A 20259-nucleotide genomic window follows, 5' to 3' on the forward strand; every position below is an offset into this window, starting at 1 on the left:
ATGGTTTTGTGAACCTAATGGTGCTAAAGTTTTCTATCACCTTACCACTATTACAAATAAACATTCTGTTAGGAAACTCACTTGCAAACTTCATTTCTCTGTTGATCTATCCTTGATGGGATATACCTGTCAGATTTCTAACATAATTAATTTGCCTAATGTTTTCCTTATTTCCTTGACGGTTCCTGGCACATAGAAATACAGTTTCCAATAGTGATATAGTCAAGATATGGAACAATTTATCTGAAACACTTGAAAAATAAAAAGTGATAGTACTCCAAATAATAGACAAGATATGAAACATTTGTCACACATACTCCCTCTGTCTTAGAATAAATGAAGTGCATTATGACTTCTGAAATTTGTATGAAAATATAAGACATTCTATGTGGTGCCCATGTTCAGAGTTGGAAGAGTTTGTTGAAAGGGAAACCATAATTTGAATAGAAACTCCTTATTTGGTGTTCAATCCATGGGTATATGCCTCATTTGAGTACTCCCTTAAGTTGTCTTATCATTTTTACAATGCACAATATTACAGAACGGACGGAGTGACCATCTTCTTCACATGCCAATTTCACTATGTGCATATAAGATATAATCTGATATGAAAATATTTCATGGCCAGATAAAACGGCTACAAAATGTAGTATCAACTAGCTATTATTACTATAATGTATGTCTCATCAGTTTTTTTCAGCAGGTAAACTTAACACTCAATGCTCACAATGGGGAAATTCCTCATCTTTTCAAATACAATTCAGATGGATGCAGTGATTTGTATAGGAATAATGTTGTTACAATGCAAGTACTATTGATGAAATCATATTCTTTTCAAACACCGAAGAGACCATTGTTGTAAAGGCCCTTGTGCCTAACGACGAGAGTGCTAACAGATCGGAAGCTATGCGAACTGCGAATGATACATGGCTATTGCATACATATATAATTAATCAAATGTTCTATAGAGCTTATTTGCATACATATATAGTTAACTCATACGTGCATACACAAATGTGGTAGCTGGTCCTTCTGCCAGTGCAGGTGCATCTGTGCACGCTAGTAGCCTGAGGCTGAGGGTCATGGTCTCATGGATGACAACAACCTCGAGACAAGTGCTATTGATGATGACTCCTTTGACACCAAAAACTCTCTCTCTCTCTCACACACACACACTAACATATGGCATGGAAATATTTCACGGCTGGATAAAACAACTACAAAATGTAGTATGGACTAGTTGATACATACTACAATGTTATGTCACCATTATTTTTTCTCAGGCAAACTTGACATTTACATGCTCATTGTGGGGTCAATTCTCATCATTTTTACATGCTCATTGTAGGGTCAATTCTCATCTTTCTTTCATATAAATTCAGGTGGCGGGGAGACAATTTGACAAGATCTTGTTACAAGTGTTGTTGATGAAAGCCTATTCGTTTCTAAACATCTAAGGAGTCGCTATTGTGGTGGCCCTTGTGCCCGACGCGAGTACTAATAGATCAGTGGCAAGCTGTGTGAGCTGTGAATAATACACACATTTTGCATACGTATATAAATGACCTATGACCTAGATTTTTTTGCATGCATATATAATTAACTCATATGCACACACAAATGCGATGACTATACTCAGTACTAACCGCGCGTTGGTCCTACAAGATATATTAAGTGATATATACAGGGATCTGTGCATCTATATATATGGATCTCAATAAAATCTAGATTATTTGGTTAATTATATATGCATGCAATAAATCTAGACAAGTTGCGTCGGTGTGTAAGATATGTTATGTGTACAAAACCCACACTTCCATGTTTGTACATGTAATTCTAGAGCATCCACAATTGTTATTAGTACAAGCCATCTGAGAGCTAGTTACATCTCCCTATCTTTGGATGTAGAGATATAAGGGCAGTCCCATCCCATAGTTTCCATGGATACTTTATAGAGGAGAGAGAGAGAGAGAGAGAGAGAGAGAGAGCAACAAATAACCAGTGAAAACTATCACCTGTTTCAATCGTAGTTTCCGTGTGAAGAAGAATTTAATGACACCACACTTGACAGTCTGATTAACTGGTAAGCAACTAAGTATGCAACTTGATTATATATCTTTTCACCTCATGCAAATATGATCTCACACATATATGTTGATAGTGAACCCTGTATCAATCATGGTAGTCCATAAAAATAATAGGTAGCATAGTTGATAACATAATAAGCCAATTTCATAATCATTACAATAAAATATTAAATTAAGTAAAAATGCTATGAGAATCCATAGTAAAATAATAAGCCCATCAGTCGACAATTTCCTGGACAGCAACTGAGCTCTCAGCACCATATATCTCCATACGTGCTATATATGTCATGGTGACAACATTCAATTAATGTATCCAAAAATTAATAGGTTTCAGTAAAAGCTAACATATATATGATCAATGAAATTAACTGATACAGGTTAACCCATTTAGCTTCACTACAAGCTAACCCATTTAGCTAACATATGTAATCAGTACACTAGCATATATGATCAGTACACTAGCTAACATATAGTTCTATATCCTTTTTATGGATCATAAAATATTAAGTTGTGATCTAGAAAATATAAATTTTTACAGTCTAACCCCTCATAATATGAATAGAAGACAAAAGTTTAAATTTACAAGGTCCATCTTATGCGTACTTTAGAAATTGAGGCTTTGAGGCTCTATGAATTCAAATTTCTCAGTACAACTACAAATACTGAGGTATTTCTAAAATTAAAGAACCTAATAGTTTCTACACTGGAGATGGCAACATCATGCATGAGTGACATAATATTCAAGCTAATAAACACTTAGGCCAAATTGATCACAAGAATTTCCCCTACCTAAGCAATGGCAAGTAGACATAAACATTTAACAAGTGCCCTAGAACTTTACCGTTCATAGCTTCGAAACACTACAGGGAATCAGAATCGGGCGTGTGCGCGGTTGTGCATCAGAGTGGGAAAGGGAATGATGAGGAGCAGGCACGCACGTGAGCAATGAAACAGAGCAGAGAAAGGGCATGCGTAGGAGAAACTATACTTATAGTTAACTCTATAGAGTGTGTACACATGTACCCACAAACTCGCCATCATCAATGTTGTACACGGTATAGGTGAACACCACCCCACAAACCCAATTAACACCAGCTTGTCCACCAAGTTGTGAATGCATGGGCACTACAACATATGTATGGTGGGGCATGTCTATTGAGGTGGTAGGAGCAACCTCTTCCTCGGCCCATTATGCAATGGGCACAAGGTTCACTAGACCATGTGCCTATTCTCTCCAACAACATTGGTGGTACTTCGCACTAGTTTGTAAAATGGCCCCCTCCCATTTAGGGAAAGTGGTGTGCATGGATGAAAAGTTTCATGCTTATAACACCCCAACTCGTTAGTAGCCTATAGTGGTTGTGAAGTTGGCCCATGTGGCACATGAGGAGTTGTTAGTGGTAGGTTTAGGGCATGTTTGGTCGATGCCTCTACACACCATGCCACACCGCATGCGATCACGCCAAATGTTCAGCGGTTGATTTGTCCCCACGTGTTAGGCAGATTATGACATCAAAAATCAACTGAGTAGTTGTGGTGAGGGGTATGGAATACCATAAGTTCATCCATGCACCAAACACTCATAAAACTTTAGCATGAAAACTATGGAGTATGGAGCTATGTGGAAAACTGAGGAATGATCCAAACATGCCCTTAGTACTACCTTGGAAGTTTAGGAGGGTGAGATCAAGCTTATAATCCTTTTGTCATTCCAAAATAGCACCTTCAAGTTAACCCTTTTATATGAAGCAAGGAGGAAAGTGTAAGCGAGGTGCTATGCATATATGTAGTCTTGTACCACATGTGGAGCTAGACCATATAAGTAGATTTTGGACACGTGGTGTTACAGATGGTATTCACAGCATCAATCCTTGCTACATGTGCTTGTGGAGGGGTGTGCCAAGGGGTGTTTATAGTCATCTGTTGCATATGTGGTGAGCTATCAAGGTCGTTAGGTCTTAAGGGGTGAATGTAACACCCCAGCCCATTAGTAGCCTATAGTGGTTGTGAAGTTGACCCATGCAGCACATGAGGAGTTATTGTTAGTGGGTTTAGTACCATCTTTGGAAGTTTAGGAGGGTGAGGGCTACCTTATAATCATTGTCATTCTAAATGTAGCACCATTAGGTTTACCCTTTTACATGAAGCAAGGACAGAAATATAAGCGAGGTGCTATGCATATGCAAGCTTGGTGTATTTCTAATTGTATTTTTTGTTTTATTTTTCTATAGGAAAACTACAATGTGACATGTGTATGTAGAGGAGCTTTGCTTGAGCTGCTCGCTTGGACTTTGTCCAGACATTCACCTGTCAGCACCTCCATCCACCTCCAAACTAACTCCTTAGCTCTCGCTTCCATCAATGCCTATGAACTAAAGAGCCCAACACACCATCAAGTCTTTGTGATGGTTGTTTGGTTTTTTCTAAGTACATGCCTTAAATAAAATTGTGGCAACGCATGGGCACTATACTAGTATAAGAAGATTTTGAATGTGGGGTGTTATAATGTTCTAGGCATCAACCTACAACAATCATTAATCGGCTAGAGTGAGAACCTTGCACCAAAAATGTGCCTTGAGCACGAGACTCTAAAAAGAGCATTTTAGGCCTCTAAGTGTGTTTTGGTGACCTGGTGTATTGATGACCATGCAATTAAGTGTCTAATGATTTATATAAGATGATGATAAGTTATAAGTGATTTTGGGTGCATGACAACACAAAGAGAACCCCCCACAAAAAGATCAATTTGTTTACGGAAAAAAGGGAAATGAAGGTTTAATGACATTCTATTTGAAATTGTATGTAGGAAAAGACATACTATCAATAGGGAAATAAATTTTGTAGCTTAAGGTGATCAAGTGCTCCATCTTCCATCTGGAGGACCATATATCCACTTAAGCTAACCAAAAGCCACAACAATACTATTTCCCATTTCTCTGGCCTTCTATAGAATTTTCGTTGTTGAGCGTGGAACCTTTGGATAGTGGAACTTCTGCAATTAGACAATTGACTATTGGCCAAGAGGGTTTAAATGTTCTATATCTTTCTTCCCAACTATCATCTTCCACATTTACTCCTTCCATAAGCCCATGTGTAGCACTTGGTTTTAAGGACAAAACCAAATACACAACATATGTGAGCCTAGGAAGTCAAATGACACATATGGCTACAAATGGGGGTAAAATCAAAACACAATGCTTTATTACATAGTGTAGTATTACAAAGAATACAACCTTAGACAATAAATAGTAGATCAACAACTCTGATCTTCAGGCGCAAAGGCACATTAGAATGGTTACTATAAGAAGGAGCTACTCAAGGAAGTGAAGAAGATTTAAATGCAGAGTGTCCACATCTCTTTCATCACCATCTTCCAAATCTCGAGGACAAGATTCATCTTACGGGGGTAGAATTGTAACACCTAAAAATTTCTCCTTTTCAAAATATATATAAATTGATTTAATTTTGTATTTATATGCTTGTGAAAATATAGGGAATTAATATTTTTCTCACTAAGTCAAAATTCATCATAAGGTACCAACATGTTTGAGCATACATGCATGCCACTACATTGTATTTGATGTAATATGTGGTTTTGGCTCAAACGCAAACTGATTTGAAAAGCCCTTCAAAAATGGGTTGAAAATAGTTTGTAGAAAAAGAAAAGGAATTTTTCTCCCTCCCTCACTCTTTTTGGACTACTGGCCTGCTCTCCCAATCGGCCCAGCACGCCCTTCCCGAGTCATAGGTTGCGCGATGGATGACTTGGATTGTGTTTTCTAGGAAGCCCATTTTGGCTCATATTCATGTGATGGGCCCTGCAGGTTGTCTTCTAGTATATATGCATATGGCCTTTTGTTGCACATTTTAAACACAAATTATGTTATTATTGTTCTCAAATTTGTACTTTGTTGATGGTAAATTTTAGAATTTTCAGACCATCAACACAACTCCAACAAAGAGACAAAGAAACTTTACACAAGGAGAAAGGAAAAGAAGGTCACTATACAAAGGAGGAAAGTAATGGCATGAAAAATGGAGATGATGATGATGACACCTACTATGGTGGAAGGATCCCCAAGGGAAGACTCAATCCAAAGGGAAAAAAGTCATATGGGAGCCTATCCTTTGACTATAGCTCTATATCTAATGTTGCTCCTAACACCTTAATCTCGGTGCCCACAGGCAAGTTACACATGTTTGATGGAACTAACTTTTTCAAGTGGAAGCACTTGATGAACGTTCACCTTGTTGGTCTCCATCCGGAGCTTTGGGATCCTATGAGTGTAGGTATTGTGGACCCCAAAGATCCAATAAGGATCACACCACATGAAGTCTAGCAAATCCACCTCAATACTCAAGCCATCAGAGTGTTACTTAGAGCCTTGAGTTCGAAGGAGTACAACAAGGTTATTGGACTCAGGATGGCAAAAGAGATTTATGACACTCTTCACAAAGCACATGAAGGGGTGGACAAAGTAAGAAAGTCCAAGATTGGTCTCTTGGTGGTCCAAATAATTCAATTTGTGATCAAGAAATTAAGGTGAGGGCTCTCCAGAGACGTTTGATACGATGATGGTGCTTGTTGGAAAGATCCATAGTCTAGGTGGTGATGACATGGATGACCACACAGTGGTGAAGATCATATTGGAAGCATTTGCACCTAGAAACCGCACACCTTGTACTCTCATTCGTGAGGAGAAGAGGTTTTAAGAATTCACACCAGGTGATGTGATTGGTAAGATTCTTACACATGAGCTCATTGGTCTTGAAGCGGATCAATGTGAAGGTTAGGAGAGTTAAAGGAAAAGTTTGAGGGCATGGAAGTGAAGGATGTTGCTCTCAAGGCCAACAAATCAAGAAAAACTGTCTCAACATTATTCAAGCTGACTAAGAAAAGTCAAGAAAGAAGGTGGTTGAACAATCCACAAGTGAAGAAGGAGAAGAATGATGATGATGAGTTTGATTTGTTCATGACGAAGTTCAAGGCACACTTGAAAATAGAAGTTCTTCATATCAATAGTAGCAAGTTCAACAAAAGAAAGCCAATAAGAGCTTGTTGCCATTATGGAAAGTATGATCACTTCATTTCCAACTGCCCATATGAGATGAGAAGTGACAAGGATAAGGACAGACACAAGGACTAGACATACAAGAAGAAGCCTCTCAAGAAAGAGAGGTCCCAATATAAGAAGTATCCAAGTCGTGCTCATATTACACAAGAGTGGGACTCAAATCAAGAGAGCTCAAGAAGGTGGTGTTGGAGGCATAGCAATTGTCATATCTCCATCCGAGGTCATTTCAAAAACTTAAAAAAATTGAATCCCAAATTATGAAAACTTAAAATAGAATTTTTTTTGTGCCTTAAATGATTTCAAATGAAAATGCTACCAGCTACGAAGTTATAGATTTTCTTCGAGTAATACAGATTTTATATGCTTTATACTCGCTTAACTTAATTTGGAAAAGTCATGTCATGATTTTTACTATGTCACACCTATTTTTATAGGCGAACCAAATTGCCAACTATCTTGTCTACATAAATCTATTTGTAGCGACAGATAACATTTCTAATTGCCTCTAAAAATTCCTCCATTATTTCTAGAGATGGCTAGAAAGCCTATCCTCATCTAGAAATGTTATTCTTAAAGCGGATTAGTTTTTCAACCATCTCCAAAAATAGATGTCATTTCTAGAGTCGACTAGGCTTTCTAGCCACCTCTAAAAAGGGTTGGTTCATAAATCATTTGTAGAGTCCATTTTTGATAAAGTTGCCTTTATATTACACTATAACACTATACCGAAAATTTAATGAAGGCGGTTGTTTTTGTTAATGGAGGTGGGCCTATCCAACCGCCTCCTATAAAAAGCCTCAGATAATTGATGGATAACCAAAGCGGTTACACAGTACCTATCTCCATTAGTCGTATTAATGGAGGCAGACACTATATAGCGATTGCCTCCATTAATACGATTAATGGAGGCACAGCATTATAATTGTCTGCCTCCGATAATGTTTTAATGGAGGAGGTCACTTTATGACGCCTACCTCAGTTAATCTATTAGAAAAAAAAGAAAACAGCCCAACGAGCCCGGCCCACCGAGCCCATCCAGGCACTGATGGTCGGATCTACAACTTTATCAAAAGTGGCTTTTTATATCCATCTCCATTAATATTTAATCGAGATGGGCTATATAAGGGTTAGTTGTGGCTCCCTTGGGTGAGAACAATAGAGGCAGACAAAAAGTGTGTCCGCCTCCAATAAAAAAACCCCAACGCCACGCAAAAGAAATCATATACTAGTGTAAGGAAGTTGCCTCTAAAAAGTTGTTTATTAGTGAGATTGCTTTGGACTACATTCTATGCCCACGTAATCTCATTTCTATTGATGGTGGATGCATGCATGCAGCAACGTAAATGCAATAATATCTAGTTATAAAAAAACATCTTTGGTGACAAAGCCACATCCTCCATGCCGACCTACACGCGACGCATCAATATAGACACTGTAGAGTCTTTCTTAAAGATTTTTTAAACAAGAAAATAGAGTTCGAGCCTCTACTACCCAACGTTTCTTAAAGATATATATTAAAAATATAAAGAATCCATCAGCGGCGGTTGATTTATTACGACTGTTTTTATTCGGTGGCAAAAGTCGGCGTCAATGATACACTTGATCGGACTTTATTCACCCTCACGACTCACGTATATATTCTGGGTTTGTACGTGAGTCGTGAGGGTGAAGAGAGCCATACCCTAGTCGTCGTGAGCCGCGTGTCATTCTCATGGCGCCTATAAAAAGCCCGTCCTCACAAGTCACATACCGACCGTGCTCTTGGCTTGTGTGTTTAACTGCAGAGGTGACGTGCTATGACGACAAGCAGCAGCCGGGCGGCGCGGAGTGGGGCGGTGAGGAAAGTGCCGGCGCTGGCGCCGGCTGGGAGGCCGCAGAAGCCGTCGGTGTACACTGGCGTGAGGTTACGGCAGTGGGGCCGGTGGGCGGCGGAGATCCGTGTGCCGGGAACCCGCCAGAAGCTGTGGATCGGCACCTTCGAGACCGACAGGCAGGCGGCGCTCGCCTACGACGCCGCCGTCTTCTGCTTCTACGGCGTGCACCTGCCCAGGGGGCGCAACTTCAACTTCCCCGGCGCGCCGCGCCCCGACATCCCGGCGTGGGTGCGCGTCCAGCTCAACGTCACCAGCATCAAGGCCATCGCCGAGAGGCACGCCCGCGGCGTCGACGCCCGCCTTCCACCTCTGGTTGTGGCACCGGCAACAACGGCGACGGCGATGGCGGCTGGTCCTTCTGCCGGTGAAGGTGCATCTGCACTACCTGATGACGTACGCTCCACGCTCCACGGGTAGTTGGCAAGCTTTGTGAACTGCGAAGTGGGTCGTCGTCGGAGTAGATAGAGCAAATGTCTGTGTGTGTAGCGTGCAAGATGCAACATGCAAGTTCTATAAATGGCAACTGTCCTAGTATTTTACAGACTCACTATTTTAATTTATGTGTCTAACCGATGCATGCGACAGTAATATATATGGCAAGTAATTTTGGATGTTTGGATGCAATTTTGTTGGGATAATGTGAAAGGAAGGAATGAAGAGCAAATAATAAAATGAGTGAAAAACAAACATTGCCACAAAGTTTATGTGAAAAAACTTTTTTTAAAAAAAAAAAAGGGAAAAAAACGTGGCCCTGTTTTTTAGAGGCCCAAGCTGCAAGTCTGGCTGGGCCATCTGCGAGTTTGAGCCTTGTTGGATGCACCGTATGAACGTATCAGATGAACAGGTTGGCTTCACTTCTCCTAACAAAATCAACATATGCTGACTTGTCGTGATTAGAGATACTTGGCCACGTTCGGGTCCTTGTGTTGAGGTATCTTGGCATCTTGCTCCCTGCATGTATTAGGCAGTTGGGATGGATCAGGAGTCAAAATATATAGCTGGGACGCCAATGGTTTAATTATTTGTAGGTTGGATGAAATTGAAATCCTGTCAAGGTCCATATTCCGGTAATGGTTCAGGTGGGTTGATGTGTGAGATTGTAGAAAATTTAGCCCACGTAGCGATGACATTTGGTCTGGTTTAAATTTAAATTTGATCTTTGTTAAGCGTCCTATATGAGACTACGTGGGTTGATGTGTGAGATGTGAAAATACGACTATTCGTTGTGCAAGACTGCCGTCGCCCGTTGACTTATCTTATAAGCCGTATTTTTTCTATCACACGATAAATCAACGAATAGTATTTTCAGTCATGGCTTTTTAGACCAGCGAATTGGTTGGCTGGACTTGAAAAGTTAAGCACTTGAACTCTTCGGATAATCTATGTTCGTCAAATTTCACTAATTCATATCCTACCCTTTTTAGATAAAAGGCATTGACCGGCTTTACTGAAAGCTTAACGAGCCAAAGTTGCGATGCTGGGGATACCAGCTTACAGGATAAGGACAGGAAGTAGCAAAAAGAACTCACTTCACAGAAATAACCAACACCTCTAGCTGAGCAGTTCAAAGAAACACCCGTTTAACAGAAACAAGGAGAGCTGGCAAAGACTTAATGAGACGTAGCAACCAGCTGGATAAAAGAAAGGACTACACAGACTCAGCCCCAGCTGACATAGCAAGGATCATTTCTTCCGCAATAGGCTTCACTTTGGGCTTCAGAAGCGGGCTCCAGGCTTTAATCAGCATGATCATCTTGTGGATCAGACTCTCTGGCGTTGGCAGCACCTTCTTGTTGAAATTCATATCCTACCCTGCACGTACAACTGCACAAGAATATTAGAAAAACTATGTGTCTAGAAATTCAGATTTAGATCGGAGAATTATTTATGTTAGTTTTGCCGTTATTACTTGGTGGTACATGCTTTCTAGAATATTCTGTATATGAGACTACAGATTTTCTGTTTTGTACCTTCCAACATCTCCGTTGTAGTCTAGCTGGTTAGGATACTCGGCTCTCACCCGAGAGACCCGGGTTCGAGTCCCGGCAACGGAAATATTTTTATTGTGCTTTATTGTTTTTGTGCTGCTGACTCAGTTTGTTATTATTACTGTGCCTCTGTACTTTTTCACTTACGGATGAAGTAACGCTAGCAGAATTTTTATTTACTGGATGAAGTATAGGATACATTGGTGAAGCAAAAACAGCAGAATTTTTATTTACTGATGGCCAGTTGGTGCACCAAAATCAAGCATTTTGATTCACGAATTCTTTTATATCTGAATTTGCTAAATCATTCGACAGTTGTACTGTATACATGAGCAACCAATTTTGCAATGAACCATCCCTAACATGGATCCCCAGATCTCTGAAGGATGGCCGGTCGTCTGCCTCAATCTCATCAAGACGCTTCATGTTGCTGCTGCTGAAGCTGAACCCAGGAATGGTAGTCCCTCAGCAACTGCTCTCCCAGCATGGGAACAAGCCTGTCCAGCAGGCCTTGCATCAAACTGCAGCAGAATTCAGTGCAAATGCCAAATCGAAGTGTCATTATTACCAATTCTGAAAAACTGATCACACTACAATATGAGTCGGCATAATTTCATATGTTCTCAACTAGTCGGTTAAGTGTCTGTATGGGGGTCTTTCAGAGCTACTATTTTTTAAAAACAAGATTCAGGTGGTCACTGGTGTTCTCTTTCAGAGTTATCTCTGAAATAACTTATCGAAGTGTGAAGAATGTACAGGAATACATACAGGTTGCCCGGTTTCTCCACTGCTGACAGTGGAAGCATGCTGAATGGCTTAGTGTAGACCTGTATATTGTAATCAACGCACGATTAACTTCATATATTCTCTTATACTAACTTGGAAGAAAAAAGAATATAAGAAACCTTGCAGCCGAGTGGTGAATGCAAAGCATACCTCCAGAGTGACCTCCAAGGTGACATCGATGTCTAGGCAGGGCTCCTCGGCATCCTCGCTCCACGTTATATGGTTACTCATAAATGCTGCCAAAATTCAGTAGATTCAGAAAACTATCATAGATTTTGCAGATTAGCTAATTGATCGCATTGATTGTGGAAGAACACATGCTTTTGCAGAACACATTGGGTGGCATTGTTGCATTAGATACACATACACCTGAGTGAGAAGAACCGTTGAACAGGCGCCTAAACTTACCTGAAAAGAGTTCATTCTGCTGCTCAAGTGCTTCTGAACCCTCAAACTGAAAACAGCAGGTCAGAAGAAAAACAGAAGAACTCGAATCAGTGAAGGTGGAGCTTTGCATCTCAAGACCAAACCGCGCATCAGATCAGATTGAAATGAGAAGGCAGCCACGCGCACGTACCCTGCACGACAGCATCTCGATGGTGCAGTCGGTGCTGGTCGGGGCGACGCGCAGGTCGAGCACCGGGGCGACCTCGAATCCGAGGAGCCCGATGCGGCGAAGCCCGCAGGTGAACGTGCCGGGCCCGGTGCCCGCGGGCGCGAAGCTCTCGAGCGCGCCGGTGTTGAGGAGGGACTCCACGGCGTCCGGGTGGCGCAGGAACTCGCCGACACTGACGCCGGAGACGCCGTCGGGCAGCGGGACGCGCTCCCGCCGCCTCGCCGACAGCCGGGCCCGCCGCCCCGCTCGCGCCGTCGGTGCCTGGCCCGCGCCAGCGCTCGCCTCGGCACCGTCAGCCTCGGCGTCGGCGTCGCCGCTTGCCACTGCGACCCTCCATGCCAGCCGGTCGCTACGGCTCTTCTTGGCCACCGTGCAGCTGCAGCTGCATGTGGGGATGGGGATCGGCTGGCGCTCGGCGAGGGTGATGGCTGCAGGCTTGGCTGCGGTGAGCCTCATTCCATCGCCTGCCTGCTTCTCGGCTGCTACAGCTTGCCTTCAGCCGCGCATGAAACCAATTAACCAACCACTGGCTGTAGGAGCTTATCGTGTTCGAGACTTCGAGCGCAGTTGTACACATGGACAAAGATGTGTGGTTCCTCCTGGCATGTCCTGCTGTCCGAGCGAACTTTTTTTTTTCCTGAGCACTCCCTTCACCCCAAATTAAATAAATTTATATTGTTGTAATAAGTTAAACTATTTTAAGTTTGATCAAATTGTAGAAAAAGCACATCAGTATTTATGACCCTAAATTTGTATCACTAGATACATCATGAAATATTTTTTTATAAGATATTATATTATTACCATTTTCTATAAATTTTGTTAAACTTAAAATATTTTGACTTATGGTGATTCTAGAAGTTAATTTATTTTGAGACTAAGACAATAACAGTTTACAGCTCACTGGTAATCTTCATTTTCCGCTCTCAGTGGGTTCACCTGGTGTTGTTAACTCCTTTCTCACGAGTTTTGTGCAAGAAATTGTGGATTCATTGCTGGGGAGAATACAGGTTGGATGAATCTAAAATAGAGCCTTTTTTTCCAATTAACCTTCTGCAAACAAAATGCTTTGTGTTTTGATAAAATCTCAGTGCAACTCGTATGGTCCAAACGAGACACTGATACATAGGGCATAGGGGAAATTCATTATACATTGTACAGAAATAGTCAAATAGATAGTTCTAATTAAGCTGTTCTCCACGAGGCTCCACTGTCTACGAGCTTGATGTATGCATCCCTGAAGTCATCGAAAAATCTAGCTTGGTCCTCTGCATAGACCCTGATCCATCTGCAGATTTCAATTATGCAACATTTAGCATTTTGTTGGCCCATCTAATTCCGTGTAGCAACGTGCTAAGTACATTTTCTTACAGAACATAAGTACTCGAGGAAAAGAGATGTTATTGAGGAAAGCCGATGTAGTTCACATTTCATAAAACTACCTTAAGCACTCGTCATCTTCGGTGAGTGCCCAGTCCGTGCGCAGCCCAACCATTGCCGCCATGCCAGCTTCACAAAGGGACACGATAAGCTCATAAGCCCACACAGTAAGTTTTGTGTTTTGATAAGCACATAAACATCGAATGGGCTATGATGGACAAGTCGTCTTGAAAATCCAAGGGAGACAGAAAAACAGAATCGAAACAATTGGTAAGGACATGCACTTACTCGAAGATGTTTGCGGCTTCTCAAGGAGCACCTTGAAATAGGTGTTATCGAAAACAATTGGACTCCCGAATCCTTTACCTCCAATTGTGTGCGCTCCAGATAAAACAACCATCTCCTGCGCCCTGTTAAGTACCAAACATAACTTTAGACATAGGTCTAATTAACACAGCCTGCTTTATGGAGCAATGGCTAGAAGCCACAGGGATTAAACATAAAATCTGCTCAAATATTGCCAGGTCAGAGGAGGTGAGGTCCGCAAAATAGGAGTAGACCAAAATTAAGAACTGGAATTCACAAAATATATATAATAATTTCATAAAAAAGACAACTCACGAAAAGCCCTTCTTGTTGAATAATGTTTTTAAGGAAGTTGCATCCAATGTTTCTTCAGGAAGTTTACCAGTTGGATCAGCAGTGCTGCATAAAAGAATTGTGTTCTTCAGAAAACTACTGGTAGAAAGACAAAACACAATCTGGAATATATATATTTCTTAAAAAAATTTAGGTTAAAGTAGTAAAATAAAAACTCACTGTGATGTCTCACCTAGAATCTAATCTTCCTAGCCTTACTGGAATCTCAGGCCCACCACAGAGCGCAACAGCCTCAGCACCAGCCACGGCAATCAAATCCGCCCATGACACTGTCAGCACAAACAGCAGGAAATTAGACTTATGTGAATACACCCAAACTGGAGTTCATAAAGAAAGTGCAAGGCAGCAAACGGCATAATCTGCATACCTTTCTGAACGTTGTCAATTCCTTCTTTTGCTTTTGTTAGTATCTGTTCAATTATGAGGCAATTAAATAGACATCAACTGAAGGGAAGATATTATCAAGAAGGATATATGATATTATTCAGAAAAATAAGTAGATATAAAGCAATTTATTGCCCCAAATGCACTCAAGAGGGGAGGGGTGGAACCTTTATGGATCTATTTAGCCCAGTATTTTCAGGTCTGTCAACTTCATAAATTATAGAGCCATTCATGCCACCTGAAAGTTATCAATATTAGTAGTCTGAGGAAAGGCAAATATGTCTCTTTGCTGAACTAATATAGCAGTGAGGTAGCAATCAGTGTATGCACCACAAATGTTGTTATTTCTTTCCTTTTACAAAAAAAAAATTATATCTCCTTAACAATACCATTTTGCATCATTTACATAGACAAATGCTTTTGCTCTTGAACACACAGGAGAGCTGTGTATCATTATATTAAGAATTTTCCTTATACAAATGCTACTAAAAAACCTATCAGTTTTCTTAGTCCAAAGAATTTGATAGTGTACTACAGCAACCTGAAATCGACCATGGTATTAAGAGACTAACCTGATTTGCCACCAATTTCGAAAGTCCCTGCATCATGGAAAACCAATCGAAGCACACCAGCAGCCTTGGCCTTGGTTAAAATATTCCTAACACCACTTCGAATAATTGATGCATCATATATCTCAGCCCTGTGAAATCAACCAGATAACTTCTTTATAAATAACACTATTGTTTTAGGAGCAAGAAACAGCTTTAAGGATCTTTCCTTTACTAGATCATTGTTCCAAGTTTACTAGATTCAACTATGGCTCATTACATGCTTCTCCTTCTAAATCCATGTTCAAGCAGTATTTTCCATTTGAAACATCAAGAAGATGCTCTTTTGAATGTCGATTCATAATGTTAGGAGATGAACGGCTAAATTCAGTGATAATAATGCACTTACGCGATGGAGATGTTAACACGAGGAAGCAGAAAAGGGAGTAAAATGGCAGAAGCCAAGTCTCTCCTTCTTATATGCCAGGAAGATCTAGCAACTGCAGCCACCACAGAAGAGAAACTTTGAGTTGACCATACTAATTTCCATGGCCTGGCTCTGGCATCAGCCCAAGCAACAAAAGTTTCCCATTGTAATTCAAATAGTTACAGCTTCAGCGAAAATGATTTGGAACCAAGTGATATGAGGTTCTAAGTTTCTAACTGAAACACAAAGCATAAGAACTGCAATGTCTACCTGAAAGGGGATCTTCAGTTTCCTGCTCAAAAAGTTGTGAACATACTGAATCAGCAGCATGCTTACTACCAGCTATAGAAGCTTTTATTACCAGCTTCCCATCTCTTCTAACTCTGCAAGTAATGATTTCTCAGGTTATTTGTTTCCATTCAGACAAAGACTGCATCATTTGCATACGGGAATGAGAGTTCTCTAACATCACCTGCAGCCACAGCGACTGTAGCTGTAGTAGAAGCAGCTGGACGAGGAAGATGACGCAATATAGGGGATGTTGGTGAGCTCCATCCCCTTTCCCGGACTGCCTTCTCTGAGTTTTCAGTAACAGCTACCAACCTACCATTCTACACAGCTTTGAAATGAAAAAGAAAAAGAAAAGGACACAACCCACTAGTCAGGCTATCCATGCCTGGCTATCCATGTGTGGTTCCCAACTTCCGGTCCCCACGAAGTCACTTGGATAAGCTGTGTTCAAAGATATTTATCCCTCCTTTTTTTTTGTCCTGCAGCTATGCCTCCAAAGACCCTTGCTTATCTCTGTAATTCACAATGAAATTTCACTGTCTTTTTTCGCTGTGGCACAAACATGCCTTGTCTTTTTGTTTACGATTTTACAAGAATAAAGAGTTCTCCAAAATTGTGCCTCTCAAAATAGCCTTGCAAGTACAAAATGACCAAAAAAAAAACAAAAGCACGCACCGCCAATTGACTGAATTCATAAAACAAAGCAACCCACAACCCTAATTTGAAGCTCAACTAGAAGTGACGGATTAAACTATACTAGCTCAAAACAAAAGGGGTCAACCTACAAGGAAAAAGGTTATTGCTGAAACAATATACATGGCATCGGAAAAGAATAAGCAACGACGGAGACAACATAATTTACAGGCATTTGACACATAACTGGATTTTAATTTTCTGCTTCAATAGTATAGCCTGGGGAAGCCAGTTACTGGGCCCAGATATACAGGGTAGCATTCAAGGATTTTTGAAACATATTCTTAGAAGTCAGAACTCTCTGATGATGGATTGAAAGCCACCTGGTCACTACAATCCAAGTTATCTTCAGAGCGCTCACGGCCAACTCCCATCAAGCCAAGATAATGTTGGTAATGGGATATAATGAAGTTCATCTTATCGGTGGATCCTTTACCACAGATGGCATCACCATACAGGATGTTCATGGTAGCACCAAAGCCAGGATACCTCTTGGATAATGTGTCCTTCTTGGTGGGTTTCCAGTTACCAACAAACACATCATGAGCAGATGGCTGCTTCCTCTTCATTGGAGTCATCCACCTCCAAATGGCTGCTTCAAATGCAAGTGTGGCATTCTGTTCCAGTAGCTCTGGGTGGTTCAACAAATCCTGCTTGATACCCTTCCCGACGATACCATAGTTGTAGTTCCTGGGAAACATCAACAGCATAGCCAACTGTCAATCACTTAACTTCAACTCATGACCAACAGAAGTGAAGACAGGGCATATCAGCCTCACCAGTAAACAGGAAGAGCACCTCGACCATAGTACTCAACTCCTTCAACACAAGGGTATAATTCATTGCTATCGTCACAATAGCTCTGGCTTGGGCTCAATTCATGGTTGTAGCAAAGCCCCCAAGCTGTTTCACCATCAGGCGCTTCGTTGTATCCACCTGATGCAACACACCATTCCAGTATTTAGTGTATTATAATAACAATATCAGACGAAATTCAGATTAATCTACACAAAGATTTCCAATCAATCAAACGAACTACAGTGTAAACCCAACCTTGCTAACCTCATAAGTCACACCTACAAAGAGCAAACCAAAGTCCATTGTAGTGTCATTTTCCTGGATTAAAAACCAGATGGCAAATCTAAAATCCAGATACCAAAAGAACTATCAAGGCTTCAAGGGTATGTCATAGCATGCGACAGTTAGATATAACTGAAATGCTGCAAACTTAGTTTCTGTTTTTATCTTGCCACTTATGATGTAATAAGTTTGCACTGGTAGTTGATACTGTTGGACCGTGGGTGGCGTTGATCTCTGTTAGTGCACAGGCAGTGTGGGAAGTGGAAATGCTGGTGGTAGCCTTAGTATGCTATCTCTTAGATGTCTGGTTCTTCCTTCTGGTAGTGTCTAATCACTCTGTATGAATCTTTTGTATTTCCGTTCTAGTTAATGGAAATGGGCTAACCCCCAGTTCGAGACAGTTAGATATAACTGAAGTGGAACAAACAACATGTGTTTCCATTGTCTGTGCTTGTGATCCTAGTGCTGAAGGCATTCTGTGAAAGTCTTTGAAGAAGTCCAGATAATTGAGATCCTCAATTCAATATCAGGCAAATCATCATTTCCTGGAATCCTACACTCTACATAAATCTAGCTACAGATCTCAGCATACAAGAACATGAATAAATGCCTAGAGCGTGAATTCTACTACTGTGCATGCTTGCATCAAGCGATCAGTTCAAATACCAATCATCTGAATCTATCAGTCGATCCCAGGGCATCGGATTGCAAAATTATAGAGTAGTTAGCAAAGAGAAGAAGAGAGCGTAGCGTACAGGATGTCTTGGCGCCGACGTGGCCAAGGAAGGCGGCGACCTCCATCATGCCCATCTCCTTGCCTCCAGTGGTGCCGAACCCGCGGGGCTCAAAGAGCGCGGCGGCGGTGATGAAGGCCTTGTAATCCCAGAAGCCGGCGGCGTGGGCGAGATCGGAGTTGCGCTTGGGGAAGAGCTCCTCGAACTGGTACGCCTTGAAGAAGTCGCCGATGGTCTCGTTGCAGCAGAACCGGCTGCCGCTGCACTCCCACCCCTTGTCGCAGACCTTCTCGCCGCCCGCCATCACCGCCGCCGCCAAAGTGGCTAGCAGAAGCAGCAGCAATGCCGCCCCTCGCGTCCCCGACATCGTGGTCTTGGGTGGTCTCTCTCCTTACAGACGAAACAACTCAACACTGTGGCGCGGCGAGCTGAGTCGCTGGAATCGGGGAGCGAGAAAAAAGACGGTGGGGAGGAGGGAAATGGTAGCGACCGTCGACGCGGAGGGAGACGGTGAGCTGTCACTCCGTCACCGCACTGAGCGTCTGAGCCACTGACTCGCTGGCGCTGCTCAAGTCAGGTGTATTCTTGTCATTTTGTACCTTATGTTTTTCAAAACTTTGAAGAGCTCCACAATTATCGTTTAGTCAAAGTATTATGTGTTGCAATGAAATGCAATACGTTTTCAAATTAGATTTTATACTATTGTTAAATATGATTTGTTGTAACTCATGAGAACGGTCGTGATTTGGGATCTTCACGGAATGAAGAGCATTTTGATTAAAAAAGGTTCATGAAAAAAATCAATACTCCTTTAATTCTAAATTATAATTTACTTTGATTTTGTTAGTATATCTATTTTGCTATGTATCCCAAAGCATTGTGTATTCTTCTAGTTGCTCATGAAAGATAGATTAAGCAATAGAGGTCTACTCGGAAGAAGAAATATGGAGATGGAAGATTATAAGTGTCTTATGCAACGAACAGACAGAAGAGACAGTAGAACACCTCTTTATTAATTGTACCTTTTGCACAGGACTGTTGGAGGCTAATAAACTTGAGTGTGGACCCAACAGCTAATCCTTTTCTAAATTTAGAACGCCTCAAGAATCAGCTCAACCAATCTTTCTTCGTAGAAGTTATCATTCCGCTAAGCTGGGCTATCTGGATGACTAGAAACAATAAGATTTTCAAGCAAGTCAATGTCTCGACATAGGGCTGCAAGAATTTGTTTCTCTTGGAAATGGATGCTCTTTTGCTGCGTGCCAAGAAAGCCTATTCACCAAGATTAGAAGATTGGATAAGTGTTATTCCTTAATATTTTAGATCATTGGTGGTGTACAACTGGTTCAGAATTTGCGGCTTGCTAGCTCTGAACTCCTCTGTTCTTTCTTCTGACCTTATCTTTTTTTATCTGTAATTGTAATTGCTTTCTGCTTTTGCTTAATAAATTTCAGTAGGGGCCAATGCCCCTCCTATATTCTCAAAAAAATAATAGATTTAGATATATAACAAAATAAATGAACAAAAAAATTATAATAACTTGTAATTTAGAACAGATTAGCAAACATGCACGTGGACTACGATGAAGTCTAAGGCCAGTCTCAATGCATGTTTCATGAGAGTGTCATGCACATTA

At 41.2% G+C, this 20259-nt stretch overlaps 4 protein-coding genes and 1 non-coding gene across 5 annotated transcripts; 2 read left to right on the top strand and 3 right to left on the bottom strand.

Moving 5' to 3' along the window:
• On the top strand, positions 8959-9453 carry LOC8064007 (ethylene-responsive transcription factor ERF015). Its single transcript, XM_002444708.1, has one exon. The coding sequence runs from the start codon at positions 8959-8961 to the stop codon at positions 9451-9453; it is 495 nt and encodes a 164-aa protein (XP_002444753.1).
• Positions 11018-11090, top strand: TRNAE-CUC. The gene has a single exon. It is a non-coding gene; the product is annotated as a tRNA-Glu (tRNA).
• LOC8064008 lies at positions 11175-12993 on the bottom strand. Its single transcript, XM_002445830.2, has 5 exons — positions 12388-12993; positions 12219-12264; positions 11961-12046; positions 11793-11851; positions 11175-11545 (listed from the first exon to the last, which is right to left on the bottom strand). Exons 1-5 carry the CDS (start codon positions 12880-12882, stop codon positions 11437-11439), a joined length of 795 nt encoding a protein of 264 aa, XP_002445875.1. The 5' UTR covers positions 12883-12993; the 3' UTR covers positions 11175-11436.
• LOC8081349 (putative L-ascorbate peroxidase 6) lies at positions 13443-16855 on the bottom strand. The gene is made up of 11 exons (XM_002445831.2): positions 16298-16855; positions 16096-16208; positions 15808-15898; positions 15423-15550; positions 15018-15088; positions 14834-14876; positions 14639-14735; positions 14428-14511; positions 14095-14216; positions 13869-13935; positions 13443-13714 (listed from the first exon to the last, which is right to left on the bottom strand). Exons 1-11 carry the CDS (start codon positions 16378-16380, stop codon positions 13612-13614), a joined length of 1002 nt encoding a protein of 333 aa, XP_002445876.1. The 5' UTR covers positions 16381-16855; the 3' UTR covers positions 13443-13611.
• Positions 16974-19189, bottom strand: LOC8081350 (chitinase-like protein 1). Its single transcript, XM_002445832.2, has 3 exons — positions 18645-19189; positions 17589-17745; positions 16974-17499 (listed from the first exon to the last, which is right to left on the bottom strand). The coding sequence occupies exons 1-3, from the start codon at positions 18988-18990 to the stop codon at positions 17094-17096; spliced, it is 909 nt and encodes a 302-aa protein (XP_002445877.1). The 5' UTR covers positions 18991-19189; the 3' UTR covers positions 16974-17093.

The sequence above is a fragment of the Sorghum bicolor genome, chromosome 7, assembly GCF_000003195.3.
Source record: "Sorghum bicolor cultivar BTx623 chromosome 7, Sorghum_bicolor_NCBIv3, whole genome shotgun sequence".
Classification (NCBI taxonomy): domain Eukaryota; kingdom Viridiplantae; phylum Streptophyta; class Magnoliopsida; order Poales; family Poaceae; genus Sorghum; species Sorghum bicolor.

Excerpts from the sequence above, each read along its gene's own strand:
- LOC8064007 (XM_002444708.1), top strand. The coding sequence starts at position 8,959 with ATGACGACAAGCAGCAGCCGGGCGGCGCGGAGTGGGGCGGTGAGGAAA.
- LOC8064008 (XM_002445830.2), bottom strand. The coding sequence starts at position 12,882 with ATGAGGCTCACCGCAGCCAAGCCTGCAGCCATCACCCTCGCCGAGCGC. Across the intron at positions 12,047-12,218 it reads GCAGAATGAACTCTTTTCAG|CATTTATGAGTAACCATATA; the intron begins GTAAGTTTAGGC and ends GAATTTTGGCAG. Across the intron at positions 11,546-11,792 it reads GTGGAGAAACCGGGCAACCT|TTTGATGCAAGGCCTGCTGG; the intron begins GTATGTATTCCT and ends ATTCTGCTGCAG.
- LOC8081349 (XM_002445831.2), bottom strand. The coding sequence starts at position 16,380 with ATGGAGCTCACCAACATCCCCTATATTGCGTCATCTTCCTCGTCCAGC. Across the intron at positions 14,877-15,017 it reads GGCTAAATAGATCCATAAAG|ATACTAACAAAAGCAAAAGA; the intron begins GTTCCACCCCTC and ends ATAATTGAACAG. Across the intron at positions 13,715-13,868 it reads GAAGATGACGAGTGCTTAAG|ATGGATCAGGGTCTATGCAG; the intron begins GTAGTTTTATGA and ends TGAAATCTGCAG.
- LOC8081350 (XM_002445832.2), bottom strand. The coding sequence starts at position 18,990 with ATGTCGGGGACGCGAGGGGCGGCATTGCTGCTGCTTCTGCTAGCCACT. Across the intron at positions 17,746-18,644 it reads CGTCGGCGCCAAGACATCCT|GTGGATACAACGAAGCGCCT; the intron begins GTACGCTACGCT and ends GTGTTGCATCAG. Across the intron at positions 17,500-17,588 it reads GGTGCTCTTCCTGTTTACTG|GAACTACAACTATGGTATCG; the intron begins GTGAGGCTGATA and ends GATGTTTCCCAG.